The following is a 16,602-nucleotide window of genomic DNA, read 5'->3' as shown; positions in this document are numbered from 1 at the left end:
TCTTACTTGTTTTTTTATAGGAAAAAAAATCCAAAATTTTACCAAAAGTGTGCACCAGATTGCTGAATTTGAGGTCTGAAAATGCCAAATTTTCCTCGTGTGGGAGGGGGATACCCCCCTCCCACACCATCCCCCAGGCCGCTCCGCTCCCTCACACAGATATTCAAACTCAAAGTCCCTCCCCTACCCCCCATCATTAAAACGGAACGATGCCCCTGTGGTGATTGCTTCACTGACTTTAATCAAGAAAATTGAAGAATACAATTAATTGCTACAGGAAAATATCTACTACGTTATTCAAGAAATGGATATCCTTATTAGCATTTTATTGAATTTACTTGGGCACAGGGCTGCGCTACGTTTCTGAAAGGGGGGGGGGGCAAAATCGCCTGTCAGTCAAGAAGAAAGAACATCAAAAGATAAGAGAAACAACAACAAAAAAGTCTTCATACTTTTAAGGTCTGATTTTCCGCCGAAAGTCGGCTGACAAGAAAAAAACAAACAAACAAACAAAAACAAGAACAAAAAGTCGTCATATTTTTGCTGCCACTTCCCTCCCACTTTGCATGGAAAAGAGTGGGACATTTGATCCCTGTAAAGTGTGTGTGTGGAGCTTGCCCCCCCCCCCCCCGGCTGCGCCGGTCCGGTTATGGGCTTGTAATCGTGGTGATGGTGACTATCGCCAATCATCCCCCCCCCCCCCCACTCCTCAGTACGGATTTACGCCGTTGATGAACAGCGGTAACAATCGGCTCCGTAAGATAATAGAATAAATGTCAGGTGTTGCTTTCAATTTTGGAAATGAATAACGGAAATATTCGACTCCGTTTGATACTAAAAGAAATGTCGGATGTTTGCTTACATTTTTGGAAATGAATAACAGTAAGATTCAGCTACGTACGGTGCTAAAATTAAAATCAGATATTTGATTTTGCGTTCGGAAATGAATACGGATAACATTTGGCTCCGGAAGATGCTGAAATAAATGTCGAATGTTTGCTTTGACGTTCGGAAATGAATAATAATAATATCAAACTCCGTACGATGATAAAATAAATGCCTGGTGTTTGCTTTTACTTTCGGCAGTAAATAGCAATAACATTCGGCTCCGGAAGATGCTAAAATGAATGTCAGATATTTGCTTTTACGTTCGAAAGTTCACTTCCGAACGTAAAAGCAAATATCTGACATTCATTTGAGCACTAATATTCTGCTCCATACGATGCTAAAATAAAAGACGGATGTTTGCTTTTAAATTTCGAAATGAATAACAGTAACATTAAACTGCTTTCGATGTTAAAATTAATGTTTGATGTTTGCTTTGACGTTCGGAAATGAATAACAATAGTATTCAACTCCGTATGATGATAAAATAAATGCCGGATGTTTACTTTTACGTTCGAAAGTAAATAGCAATAACATTCAGCTCCGGAAGATGCTAAAATAAATGTTGAATGTTTGCTTTGACGTTCGGAAATGAGTAATGATAATATTCCAACTCCGTACGATGATAAAATAAATGCCTGATGTTTGCTTTTACTTTCGGCAGGAAATAGCAATAACATTCGGCTCCGGAAGATGCTAAGATAAATGCCAGATGATTGCTTTTACGTTCGGAAGTGAATAGATGTAATATTCTGCTCCATACGATGCTAAAATAACTGTCGGGTGTTTGCTTTTAAATTTCGAAATGAATAGCAGTGACATTTAACTGCGGTCGATGGTAAAATTAATGTTTAATGTTTGCTCTACATTCGGAAATGAATAACAATGGCATTCAACTCCGTACGATGATGGAATAAATGCCTGATGTTTGCTTTTACGTTCGAAAGTAAATAGCAATAACATTCAGCTCCGGAAGATGCTGAAATAAATATCGGATGATCCTTTTGACGTTCGGAAATGAATAACAATAATATTTAACTCCGTACGATGACAGAATAAATGTCTGATATTTGCCTTTAAGTTCGAAAGTAAATAGCAATGACATTCAGCTCCGGAAGATGCTAAAATTAATGTTGAATGTTTGCTTTGGCGTTCGGAAATGAATAACAATAGTATACAACACCGTACGATGATAAAATAAATGCCGGATGTTTGCTTTTACGTTCGAAAGTAAATAGCAATAACGTTCAGCTACGGAAGATTCTAAAATAAATGTCGTATGATCTCTTGACGTTCGGAAATGAATAACAATAATATTCAACTCCGTACGATGACAAAATAAATGTCTGATATTTGCTTTTATGTTCGAAAGTAAGTAGCAATGACATTCAGCTCCGGAAGATGCTAAAATTAATGTTGAATGTTTGCTTTTACGTTCGGAAGTGAATATTATTAATATTCTGCTCCATACGATGCTAGAATAACTGTCGGGTGTTTGCTTTTAAATTTCGAAATGAATAGCAGTGACATTTAACTGCGTTCGATGTTGAAATTAATGTTTAATGTTTGCTCTACATTCGGAAATGAATAACAATAGCATTCAACTCCGTACGATGATGGAATAAATGCCTGATGTTTGCTTTTACGTTCGAAAGTAAATAGCAATAACATTCAGCTCCGGAAGATGCTGAAATAAATGTCGGATGATCCTTTTGACGTTCGGAAATGAATAACAATAATATTTAACTCCGTACGATGACAGAATAAATGTCTGATATTTGCTTTTAAGTTCGAAAGTAAATAGCAATAACATTCAGCTCCGGAAGATGCTAAAATTAACGTTGCATGTTTGCTTTGGCGTTCGGAAATGAATAACAATAGTATACAACACCATACGATGATAAAATAAATGCCGGATGTTTGATTTTACGTTCGAAAGTAAATAGCAATAACGTTCAGCTACGGAAGATTCTAAAATAAATGTCGTATGATCTCTTGACGTTCGGAAATGAATAACAATAATATTCAACTCCGTACGATGACAAAATAAATGTCTGATATTTGCTTTTAAGTTCGAAAGTAAATAGCAATGACATTCAGCTCCGGAAGATGCTAAAATAAATGTCAGATGATTGCTTTTACGTTCGGAAGTGAATAGCACTAATATTCTGCTCCATACGATGCTAAAATAACTGTCGGGTGTTTGCTTTTAAATTTCGAAATGAATAGCAGTGACATTTAACTGCGGTCGATGGTAAAATTAATGTTTAATGTTTGCTCTACATTCGGAAATGAATAACAATGGCATTCAACTCCGTACGATGATGGAATAAATGCCTGATGTTTGCTTTTACGTTCGAAAGTAAATAGCAATAACATTCAGCTCCGGAAGATGCTGAAATAAATATCGGATGATCCTTTTGACGTTCGGAAATGAATAACAATAATATTTAACTCCGTACGATGACAGAATAAATGTCTGATATTTGCCTTTAAGTTCGAAAGTAAATAGCAATGACATTCAGCTCCGGAAGATGCTAAAATTAATGTTGAATGTTTGCTTTGGCGTTCGGAAATGAATAACAATAGTATACAACACCGTACGATGATAAAATAAATGCCGGATGTTTGCTTTTACGTTCGAAAGTAAATAGCAATAACGTTCAGCTACGGAAGATTCTAAAATAAATGTCGTATGATCTCTTGACGTTCGGAAATGAATAACAATAATATTCAACTCCGTACGATGACAAAATAAATGTCTGATATTTGCTTTTATGTTCGAAAGTAAGTAGCAATGACATTCAGCTCCGGAAGATGCTAAAATTAATGTTGAATGTTTGCTTTTACGTTCGGAAGTGAATATCATTAATATTCTGCTCCATACGATGCTAGAATAACTGTCGGGTGTTTGCTTTTAAATTTCGAAATGAATAGCAGTGACATTTAACTGCGTTCGATGTTGAAATTAATGTTTAATGTTTGCTCTACATTCGGAAATGAATAACAATAGCATTCAACTCCGTACGATGATGGAATAAATGCCTGATGTTTGCTTTTACGTTCGAAAGTAAATAGCAATAACATTCAGCTCCGGAAGATGCTGAAATAAATGTCGGATGATCCTTTTGACGTTCGGAAATGAATAACAATAATATTTAACTCCGTACGATGACAGAATAAATGTCTGATATTTGCTTTTAAGTTCGAAAGTAAATAGCAATAACATTCAGCTCCGGAAGATGCTAAAATTAACGTTGAATGTTTGCTTTGGCGTTCGGAAATGAATAACAATAGTATACAACACCATACGATGATAAAATAAATGCCGGATGTTTGATTTTACGTTCGAAAGTAAATAGCAATAACGTTCAGCTACGGAAGATTCTAAAATAAATGTCGTATGATCTCTTGACGTTCGGAAATGAATAACAATAATATTCAACTCCGTACGATGGCAAAATAAATGTCTGATATTTGCTTTTAAGTTCGAAAGTAAATAGCAATGACATTCAGCTCCGGAAGATGCTAAAATAAATGTCAGATGATTGCTTTTACGTTCGGAAGTGAATAGCACTAATATTCTGCTCCATACGATGCTAAAATAACTGTCGGATGTTTGCTTTTAAATTTCGAAATGAATAACAGTAACATTTTAACTGCGGTCGAAAGGTAAAATTAATGTTTGATGTTTGCTTTGACGTTCGGAAATGAATAACAATAGTATTCAACTCCGTACGATGATAAAATGAATGCCGGATGTTTGCTTTTACGTTCGAAAGTAAATAGCAATAACATTAAGCTGCGGAAGATGCTAAAATGAATGTCGAATGATCCCTTTGACGTTCGGAAATGAATAACAATAATATTCAACTCCGTACGATACTTAAATAAATGTCGGATGTCTGCTTTTTCTTTCGAAAGTAAATAGCAATAACATTCGGCTCCGGAAGATGCCAAAATAGATGTTAGATGTTTGCTTTTAGGTTTGGAAGTGAATAGCAGTAATATTCTGCTCCATACGATGCTAGAATAAATGTCGGATGTTTGCCTTTAAATATGGAAATAAATAACGGTAATATTTTGTTCCGTACGATGCTAAAATAAATAACAGATTGTTGGTTTTACATTTGGAAATGATTAACGGTATCAATCGGCTCAATTAGATGCTAAAATAAATAGCGGATGTTTGCTTTCACGTTCGGAAATGAATAATGATAACATACAGCTCCGTATAAAGATGCTAAAATGAATGTCGGTTGTTTGCTTCTACATTTGAAAATGATTAACGGTGACATTCGGCCCGTAAGGTGTTAAAATACTAGTAAATGCTGGATGATTGCTTTTACAATCAGAAATGAATAACTGTAACTTTCGGTTCTTTACAATGCTAAAACAAATGTCGGATGTTTACAAATGTCTGCAAATGCTCCCATTGTCTCATTTCAAACGCAAGTTTTGACCACCTAAAGATGCATCAACTTTTATGATAATCTATAAGCCTATTTGCTAAATCTTAGAACTCAGAATAACGTTAAGATGATTGATTTTTGTATTCATTTATTTTAGACATGGGTACCTATATCACTTCAGTAATACTAAATATTTATTTTTCTATGTTTAGAAGGACCGATTCAGTTTTTCTTATGTTTTACTTGATTTTTATTTTTCGGGCCAACAGATCTTACTTTCTGGCCACCAAAAAATTAAAATCAATGATTTTGGTGGCCGATCGGGCCACCAAAAATAAAAGTTAGTGTGGAGCCCTGTTATAATTTTTCCTAACATACATGTATGAAGCATTGTAGATAAATTGAAGATTTTATGATGATTTCTCTGTTAGTCTGTTGCAAGTTACAAAATGAAGTAAATGAGAAATCATAAAAATCAAGCTTGTTAACCCTAAGTCTCAAGTGAAAAAAGTAGGCCCTGCCCATTACTTAGTATACATCTACATGTATTCAACAAATATGAAGGGAGAATAAGTATGCATCATCTCAGTTTAATTAGAAATTAAAATGAAAATAATGGTAAAAGAAGTAAAACTGATTATTGACTTTTCTTGATATCATTGGCAAGTCAACAATGAAGGCTGGTGAGATAGTTATGATTGTTTGCAATAAGCATGAACAGTATGTGTGTTGATTACACAATATGCATAATACAAGGTAAGAAAAAAGTTCTTCAAATTTTCTTCTTAGGTATGCACCAGATTGCACAATTTCAAGTGAAAAATCCCAAAAGCTCCCACACCCTCCCCCCCCCCCCCCAACGGTCGCTTCGCTCCCTCGCAATGGTCTTACCGCCTATCAAATCAAAATTACCTTCTTTATAAAAATTTACAAACACCCTGGTCATGTATCAACAAAAGCACAATTAGGCGTAAATTCAGATTCACTTGTAACTTTAATACAGTTAAAAAACAATTTAACAAAAAAACAATAAATACGATAAAAAAAGATGAAGAAGAGTGAGTGAAAAATAAATGCTTCCAATGAAATTGCCATTGCTTCGGTTCTGAGGGACACGTTAGAGTGTGTCTTCTCTGCACTTAAACAAATTAAACTCCATTCCCCCCCCCCCCCCCCCAGCTGCGAATTCATCCTCCTGAACACCCTCTATAAACCCCTGATTCGGGTCCCCCGATCCCCGAATAGGCTTGTTCTCATAAACCCGCCGATTCAGTCCCTTACGATGGTTTCTTTTTTTTTATAAACCCGCCGATTCGGTCTCCCCTCAGCCACGACTAAGTAGGCCCCTACCTCAATAGGCTTTTCGTATTAAACCCGCCGATTCGGTCCGCGGCTAATTCCGTAACCCTAACGCTTCGAAATTGCCAATTGTGTCACTTGAGCAAAGACTATCAGTGTACTACTGTAGTTGGTTTTTGTACGCATGAGCGTGGACTTCTGTTATGTCCACAGTACCAGTGGCATGGTTGTCCGCTAACCATAGAATCAGATTCGAATGTGAGAATGGCACGTACGCCTTTCAAACATACACATAAACAACGGGTTTGTGTGTGTGTGTGTGTGTGTGTGTGTGCGTGTGTGTGAGTGTGTGTTCCCCTCGCCGCCGCCCCCCCCCCGTAATATCTAATAATAGAAATATATGTATAAAATGGAAGAGTATTTTTGATTGTGATTTAAATGAAGGGGTATTTATAATCTACACCATATTTTACAATGAGGTTTTATTAAACCCGTTGGGGATTTTCAAAATGTAGGTATTATGGGAAATGGTGTACTTAAGATAAATGATATCTATAATGTTTTTCCAGAGAAGTGGAAAGAGTCCACAGGTAGTGTATGGTTCCAGTAAATTGATGTACTAACTTATGATATACAGGTGAAGATTTTTGGTAAGACATCAGAATTTCAAAATACTAAGTCAAAAATATTGTATGAATATTTTGTTACAGCTTTACAAGAACTGTTTACTGTGGAAATAAGATATGGTGAAGTGAAGTATAACTTCTGCAATAAGGAAATTAGAAATTTCTTTATTAGACCTAGCAGTACGACTTTACTTTTAGTAAACACAGGGAATTTCAGTTTAAATTGTTACACGGGGTGATATACACAAGGGAACATTTGTTCAAGTTCGGTTTTGTGAATGATAATCTGTGTTCTTATTGTCAATTGGAAAGGGAAACTTATTCACATTTATTTTTTGATTGTGTTAATTGTGTTAAAGTAAAGCCGATATGGCAGTTTCTTATTGAGTATTACGATTTAGTTGAGTTAAAGCTTTCGAATGGAGAGATATTTTCTTGGGTTTACGAGGTAGTTCAAATCGAATCAAATGTGTGAATGCTCTGATAATTTTGATGAAAGTTGTAATATTTCGGTCAAGAGAACAAAAATAAGTTACCCAAGAGGGAAAAGATAAAGAAATTTGTTTTGGATTTTATAGAGGAGGAAAAGAACGTTGCGGTGAAAGCAGGCTTTTTTATTGATTTATCCACACTGTTGGCAGGGGATAGGTGTCCACATTGATCGTATATATGCCTTTTTATCTTTCTACCCCCACGTCAGATGTATGGTCAGTTTCGGTTTGTGGAGTATTATTGTTTAGGAATGCCGATCGGTATGTATCAGCATTATGGTGGTCATTTTTTTTTCTTTTCCATGTCAAACGTTTGGTTAGCTTCGGTTTTTGGTGGGTGTCTACTGTTTGGGAAACAGGTAACCATGATACCACATGTAGTGTGATTTGGTGTGCGAGTGTGAGTGTTTGTGAGTGTGCATTTGTGGGTATGTTTGTTGTTGTTTTTGTTGATATTTTGGGTGTATATGGGTGTGTGTTGAGGGTAAGTTTCCGGGGGGGGGGTATGTTAGAGGGGAAAATATAGGGATGGTCGGGGTTAGGTAGATGTGGTTAGGTAATAGTAGAGTAATGGTGTGTAAGTTAAGGGAGTTAGGCAGGAATACGGTTTGTTTTTATAATATACACATGTGGTTATTTTGTTTTGTACGGGGGGTTAGGTTGATAGGTTAAATAAAAATTATGAGTTTTGTTTGGTTAAATTCAAGCATTGTTTTCAGTTTATGACACGTGTTGAGAAATGCTGTATTCTCAAGTGAGTGTAAGAGAATTTATGTAATGAAGCGGATACTGATTAATCTGATCAAGTTGATCAAGATATTTTTTTCCTTTTTAAGAGTTATGCTTACCTGATATATTCGTGTGCTCTGCAAAAAAAAAAAGACGTTATGTTAAAAACAGTGTCTGTGTGTGTAATAAGGCACATTTGGATTAGCTTGATTAGGCTGATCAAGATAGCTTTTTCTGAGAGTTACGCAGAATTTCACGTCAACAAAAAAACCCAAATGTATTGTACTGTATGTTTGAAAAATGATTCAGCAGCACAAGAAAGAATAATATGATAACAAATTCTTATATAGCGCATTTCAGACTTGAAAAAAATTTCAATGCGCTTTACATAGAAACAAATTTATACCATATAACAAAATATAGCAACAAAAATTACAATTTACCAAACACAATATATTACTCTACAATTACTATTTCTTAAACGTACATAAAAGGTCAGAGTTGCCAGTACTACTGAAAAATAACTTCAAATTTAACAGTCATAGGCTACTTTGTATAAATAAGTTTTGAGTTTTTGTTTGAAATTATCTATTGGCATCTGACTTCTCAGGGGGTCTGGCAGAGAATTCCATGGTGTAGGTGCGGCAAAAGAAAAAACCCTCTCCCCATAAGACTTTGTTCGAATGGTATGTACAACAAGTAAGTTTCGAGCAGAGGATCGGAGACATCTAGTATGCTTGTATGGGGTTATGAGTTCTGTAATGTAGTGCTGGGCTGTTCCATAAAGTGCTTTGAAAGTGATGAGGAGGATCTTGTGTTGAATGCGATACCTTATAGGAAGCCAGTGCAGATCTTGAAGGGTCGGGGTTATGTGTTCACGTTTCTTGGCAAGTGCAGCAAGGCGGGCAGCGGAATTTTGAATTCTTTGAAGTTTGGAGACCTGTTTGTCCGGGAGACCAACGAAGAGACTGTTGCAGCAGTCCAGGATTGATGAGACAAGGGCATGGACCACTATTTCAGTAGTGGATTTACTGAGATAACTACGAATTTTCCCAATTTTGCTCAAAGCGAAGGATCCGCGACGGCAAATGTTGTTTATGTGACTGTTCATGTTGAGGTGACTGTCCAAAAGCACTCCAAGGTCACGGACAGATGAAGAAAAATTAACTACAAGATCGCCAACAGTCAAAGGAGTGAGTTCCTTACATGGCTTCATGTTGGAGCGAATGTGAAGCAATTCCATTTTACTGTCATTTAGTACCAGAGAATTGTTACACATCCAGCGACGAACTTCATGCAGGCACTGGGTCAGTTCTTCGAGAGTACGTTCCATGTCAACAGGGTCTACGGTGATATACAACTGTGTGTCATCAGCATACATGGCGCAGCTGAAACCATGCGATTCAATGATGTCTTGAACTGGTGTTGTGTAACACACAAAGAGGAGTGGACCAATCACTGATCCCTGCGGTACTCCACGTTCTAATGGTGCACAGGAAGATGCATGTTGTCGTAATACCACTTGCTGTCGTATTTCTTTCAGGTAAGATTCAATCCATTCTGCTGGAGTACCAGATATCCAAAAACGCTGCCTCATTCTCTGGGATAAAATTGTATGGTCAACTGTATCAAATGCTGCAGTCAGATCAAGCAGGATGACCACAGCTTCCTTTCTTGCATCAAGGCCAAGGAGAAGATCGTTCATCACTCTCACAAGAGCCGTCTCAACACTGTGATCTTGTCGATAAGCAGATTGTGATTTAGCTAATAGAGAATGTGGGTGAAGATGTGCAGTGAACTGGCTACAGGCTGCTCGCTCGATAACTTTGGCTTAAAAAAGGAAGGTTGGAAATTGGTCGGTAATTCTTCAATATTTCAGAGTCAAGATTAGGCTTCTTTAAGATAGGTGACTAAAGCAGTCTTGAGGTCATGCGGAAAGATCCCTGATGCTAATAAGTGATTAGTTATATCAGTGATAGCTGGAATCAGAAAGTCGACACATTTTCCTGCGACAGATGCAGGGAGCGGATCAAGCTGACTTGTCTTTATCTTGGACGTAGTAATAATCTTCTTGACATCAGACTGACTGACAGCATGTAACTTCTTTAACATGAACTCCTGTGGAGCCTCTGCCGAGTCGTTCAATGATGCACTGTGAACTTCACTTGTTGTAAGTACGAGAGAATGGCATACTTTCGAGACTTTTGCTTGAAAACTGCTGAGAAACAGTTCAGCAAGCTCTTGTTTCGAACTATGAGATGGAAGTGGAGAGGTGTTGTTGCCACTTGAGATGCTGTTTACAAACTGGAACAGTTCCTTTTGGCAGCAATTTTCCACCTTCTCACGATGATAATTTCTAGCCATTTTGAGAGCAGACTGATACACACACAAAGCAGACCTCATTGACATTTTATCAACAGTCAGATGAGTCTTCCTCCATTTCCTTTCAGCTGAACGGACTTTTCGCCTAAGAGTAATAAGGTGGTGGTAAAACCAAGGGGCTTGAGGTCTTAACTGGACACTGGCAAACTTCACAGGCGCGTGATGATTAAGTGTCTTCATGAGTGAGGAGTTATAGAGGTTGACCTTTTGGTCTATGTCGAGGTAATCAAGATCCTCAGAAGCCGCAAACAAGCTCTCCAGGTCACTTCTGAAGATGTCATAGTCAATGTCACGGAGCTTCCGGAAACAAAATGTTTTTCTAACTGGCATTGGCCGGGACAATGCTACAGTAAAGACAATGGCACTGTGATCTGAAGGCATTGCATCTCGAAGATATAGCTCCTTAATGCATTCGTTGGCTTCTCTTGTAATGACTAGATCCAAAGTATGCCCCCTTGCATGCGTAGGCTGAGAGACCAGCTGCTTCAGATTAGCAGAGAAGAGCAGATCTGTGAGTGATTTGGTCTCACTGCTGTGGACGTTATCCATGTGGAAATTAAAGTCACCACAGATCGCGAGCTGGTTGTCTCGCAAGCTGGCTGATTCCAGAAGACGTGAGAAATCAGATAAAAATTGTGCTGCAGATCTGCCCATAGAACCAGGAGGTCTATAGATGATTATAAGTGAGAGTACATTGCTTCTAGTTGAGTGAAGGGTAAGCTCTGTGCACTCAAAACTGGTGTATGAATGGATCACCATGTTTGTGCCAAAGTTCTGACGCAGGACTACACATATACTACCTCCTACTTTACCTTTCCTTGGAGATGTTAGAATATGGTAGCCACGTAAGGTATTCTGGATTTGCGCTAGGGTAGGGCTGTCACGATCATCACCCCTGAGCCATGCCTCTGTGATAGCCAGAATATCCAGGCTCTCTGACATCACAAAGTCACAGATTGAATCAGGTTTGTTCATCATTGACTGGGCATTCCATACCGCGATTCTGGTCGGTTCATTCAATGCAGCATCATCTAAGGAAATGACATGAGCAGAAGATGGAGGCCTCTCATGATCATTAGGGTTTGTGAGACGAATGTCCCTGCGTTTATGAATCATAACTCTGGGTGTGGTGGTAGAAAACGAGCGAGTTGTAACAGGAATTCTGTGCCTCTGTTTCCGTGCACCAGCTTTCTTACTACGATGACATCTCCGTTTCTTGGCGATGCCCAGTGAAGTGAGAGTCTCCCAGAGGGTGACGTCAAGTCTCTGTTTGTGTAGCGCCAATGAGTTTAATTGCAGTAGCTCATGCCTGCCGTAAACACTTGGACTGTTCACCCTGTCAATTGGAGTGTAGTTAGTTGTGTAGCTACAATTATACACTCTGCAGGAGTCATCATTATGTCCTGGCCCCGGATTTGGGTTTATAGCTCCGGATACAAGAAGCAGTTTGATTTGGAATGTCGATGTGGACTTAGTGTAGTAGGCAAGGCGAAAACCAAGAAACTTGGTTTGCATGGGCCTATGGTTGGCATGGCAAACTAAAGCTTGCTTGTATGCACAGGGATTGAAGATAGCTTCATGCCCATTCACCCCCAGGATGAACACAATGAGAAGAAAGGGCAAGAACTTGACTGCATCCATTGTTGGCTGGACAGGTTATTCAAGGTCACAAAGGGCGATGATGGCTGAATGCACTTGTACAGCATAGCAAAGATCCATGGAGGCCATGCATGTACCTCTCTGAGTTCACTGTGCACAAACTGCAAAAACTTTGTCTCCTCAGAATTCCCTTGGCAGGTTATCACAGAGCTCAAAAACTTGTCCTGTGCGATCCTGATACTAAGATGAAACAACTGATGGCAAATTAAGTGCACTCAGATGTCAAAATCAACAATTATAAGCAGAAATATGGAGAGCCTCAAAAGGGGTCTGCCTGTGAGGCGAGCCACCTACAATACAACTGCTTTGTCTTTGTTATTGGTAATATCAATCTCATTGTTAATATGGATTTGATATTGAATGAAACTCAAATAAAGAATATCATTAGAAAAGAGTGTGTGTGTGTGTGTGTTTAAACATAACCATCGGCATCGCGATTGGCTTTGCCGTCTGCTGACACTACTGCTATTCCTGCGGTTCTGTTCGTTCACCGTCTGCTGACACTCTCCCTTTGTCTCGCGTCAATCTCGCAAGACTTGCATCGTTAAGATGCAAGCTCGACGTCTTCATCAATATCTTGCAAAAGTAAATTGGAAACCTAAGCTCGGAATGAATTATAATCAAAGTATTACATAGGCCTACAGCTGCATCGAGTGCTTCACCGTATTGTTGACATTGATCATGTTTATTAAGCCCCACAGAATCAGATTCGAAGTGGGCATTGGTTCTTGGGTAATATGGATACACTACGGGTTAATTTGTGTTAATCCTCCAACTTTACGATGATTGTGCGTAAAAATTAGCCAGAAAGGCGCACTGTCGGCTCCTTTTTAGTTCAGGTTCATGTAGATCAAGATATATGTTTATATTCTCATGCACTAACATCCAAAATGAAGATGGGAGAGGGAAGAGAAACTGGAGAGAGTAATCATCGATTTTGATCGATAAAATCTCTATATTAATAGATTCACTCAGCTTTATAAGGGCATGTTCAATCGGCATTTCAAAAAGAATCAAAAGATGTGCTATTTCCAACAAACAACAATTCATTTTCCCAGTCCATTCATGTACAAAATTGCCTTAGTATTGTTTGAATTGATTTATCAATAATGTTTTGATGTTCACTTTATCATCGCCAACATTAGTCCTCCTCATCACGCACCATCGGGCACCTCTACCACCACGTCCATCATTAAAGGAAATCAAAACCCAAAGAGAAATGTGAATTGAGTGAAAGCAGCAACATTAGTAGAACACATCAGTGAAAGTCTGAGGAATGTCGGACAATCGATGCAAAAGCTATGAATTTTTACCGTTTTGGTGTTGGAACCACTGGATAAGGAGACTACTTGAGTTTATGACATCAGTGTGGACAACAATATAACGAAAATACAAAGAAAATTCAACATGCTTTCTCTTTTCTTGCGGAATGAAAGAGCTACCCTTAACATATGTAAGTATCAAGTTGATGGAATGTGTAATTTTCATGAAAATGAATTTTTGTGGAATCATCTTTATATTGCTTTAATACAATAATACTAATAATACTAGCCGCATTCACACGTACAAAATAGCGGGTTACCGCGCTCCAAAAATGGAGTTCTGTTCATACTCGTAATTTTTAATGAATATTCATGATCGATATAGAAACAAATAGAAGATGTAGAAAATGTAGATCAAGATATATGTTTATATTCTCATGTACTGATATCCAAAATGAAGATGGGAGAGGGAATGTGTAATGTGTAATTTTCATGAAAAATGAATTTTTGTGGAATTCTCTTCATATTGCTACAATACTATAATACTAATAATGCTAGCCGCATTCACACGTGCAAAATAGCGGGTTACCGCGCTCCAAAAATGGAGTTCTGTTCATGCTGTTCATACATTGTTTCTCTAATTACCTTTTTCTGTTTATCTCTTTGTTTCCCCTCTAAAGCGCATAGAGACCTTGCCAAAGGTATATTACGCGCTATATAAGAATGGTGATAATAATCATGATAATAATATTCGTAATTTTGTATGAAAATTCATGATCGATATAGAAACAAATAGAAGCCAAGTTCCACCTGGCATTAACTGGTATCAGATTTCCAGGTAGGTTCATGAGTTTAAATGTGTACAAACCATTTGTTGTCGACTGACACCCAAGTAAGGAATCCATGTGTGATTTCTTGTCTCGAAGTCGTGCAGTATCGTACAAACACACACAAAAGAGTACTAGCGTATTATTTTACACATAGAAAGTGATGAGATAATAGAGCTATATACATAGCAGTTTACCAGTATGAACTTTATTATATCAGCATAACCATATGTCTACTAGGTGGGAGAGAGAGTAAAAAAAAAATCCAACCCACGACTCCGATTCTAAAGTATCACACATTCTTGGAAGCGACTTGAAACGATCGTTTTATAATGTGTTGTCCATAGGCACAAAATAATTTCATTTATTGAATGGTTTACGATAATTTACCCGATATTAGCCAAATTTAAGATCTTTTCATTAAGTTGGAGCATCGAACATCACTGCAGTCACAGACGCTAGTGACGAGTTTTTAGAATATGCATTCATAGGAAACTGATATAGGCCTATCGCTGCACGTTTGGACGATGATATTATAGCCGTCATATCATGATGTCTAGCGCCATGCCAAGCCTGGACAAAAGTACGGGATCTATCAGCATAATAACATATTATGTTGCAACCTTGTGTGTGTGTGAGTGTGTGTATGTGTGTTTTCTTTGTACCGAAAACTCGACTCGACGCGCCTAACAGTGCAATGATTGCACTTTCCGTGCACTTTGTGTGTGTCTTTGTGTGTATGTGTGAATGCGTGTGTGTTGTGTGTTTGTGTGTTTATGTGTTTGTGTGGGTGTGGTAGGTGTACAATATATCGTTACAACGTACTTGCAAAAGTCTTGTGTATTTTTGCCCTTATATAAAACCGTGATACAACAGTCTAGCAAATAGGAATACGTGGTAGACGTACTTATAAGGCGTAGGACATTCACAGGAGTAAGGTAGGTTAGATTCGTGTCATGGTTATACCTTGAGTAACTCACAGCTTTACTACATCTTGAAATGAAATACTAATTAACCAAGCGGTCACTACCTTAGAATGACGTCAAAATCACGTCCATTTTCTTTGCTAATTTTCGTGAAAAGGGCATCTTTAAGACGTCTTTCAACAACTTGTTTTCTTTACCAATATACGTTAAAAAGTCATGAATTGACGTGTAAACAACTTGCTCATGACGTTATTTGACGTACATCTTGTCTTTAAAATTGTGATTTACACGTCATTAAGACGACTCTATGTGATCACCAATGACGTCTTTTTGACAACTTCCATTTGAGCAAAATATGACATATTGACGTCAGTTTGAAATGTTTATATGACGTCCATTTTCTTTGTTTGTTTTCGTCCAAAAGACTTTTTTGACGTCATTCTCGTCTTTAAATTAGTAATTCACACGTCTTTATGACGTCTTTTTATAACTACCCAGACGTCAGAAAGACGTCATAAATATGGCGTCTTTTAGATGTTTCTTCCATTTGAGCAGAAATACGCCTTTCTGAAGTCTAAATACATGACATATTTTTATGTCTTCCATTTGAGCGAAATTTCGTCTTATTTTTGACAGTTTACGACGTCTTTCTGACAACAGCACTGACGTGAAATTGTCATTCTTACGACTTTATATGTCACAAACTTACTTAAATTTTACGTCTATAATACATAATTACATTTCGTCATAAGTACGTCGCAAAGCTGACGTAAACTTAGCGTTATTAATACGTTGCTAATATAACGTCTTAAATGCGTCGCAAAACAATATAAATCTAACGTCATTAATACGTCACTAACATGACGTGTTAAATACGTTGCAAAGCAACGGAAATGCTACTTCACTAATACGTCGAAGATATGACGTAAATAATACTGTACATCACAAAACTGACTTGAATTTTACGTATTTATTAGTACGTACGTCATTAAATACGTCGGAAAACTGACGAAAATTTCACGTTATTAATACGTCACTCATATGACGTCATATATGCGTTGAAAACAAAGTAAATACGATATTAAGACGTCATTTGAATAACAT

The 16,602-nt window shown here is 37.6% G+C and overlaps 1 protein-coding gene across 1 annotated transcript; it reads right to left on the bottom strand.

Annotated features, from left to right (window-relative positions):
* Positions 1–10,329: 10,329 nt before the first annotated feature.
* LOC139741822 (uncharacterized) lies at positions 10,330–12,465 on the bottom strand. Its single transcript, XM_071652405.1, has one exon. It carries the CDS (start codon positions 12,463–12,465, stop codon positions 10,330–10,332), a length of 2,136 nt encoding a protein of 711 aa, XP_071508506.1.
* Positions 12,466–16,602: the final 4,137 nt, after the last annotated feature.

This window comes from Diadema antillarum, unplaced genomic scaffold (assembly GCF_040938485.1).
Source record: "Diadema antillarum isolate AM-2024a unplaced genomic scaffold, OU_Dant_1.0 seq00000955_RagTag, whole genome shotgun sequence".
NCBI classification, from domain to species: domain Eukaryota; kingdom Metazoa; phylum Echinodermata; class Echinoidea; order Diadematoida; family Diadematidae; genus Diadema; species Diadema antillarum.
Note: the sequence above shows the minus strand (reverse complement) of the source record. Positions and strands in the feature narration are given on the sequence as shown.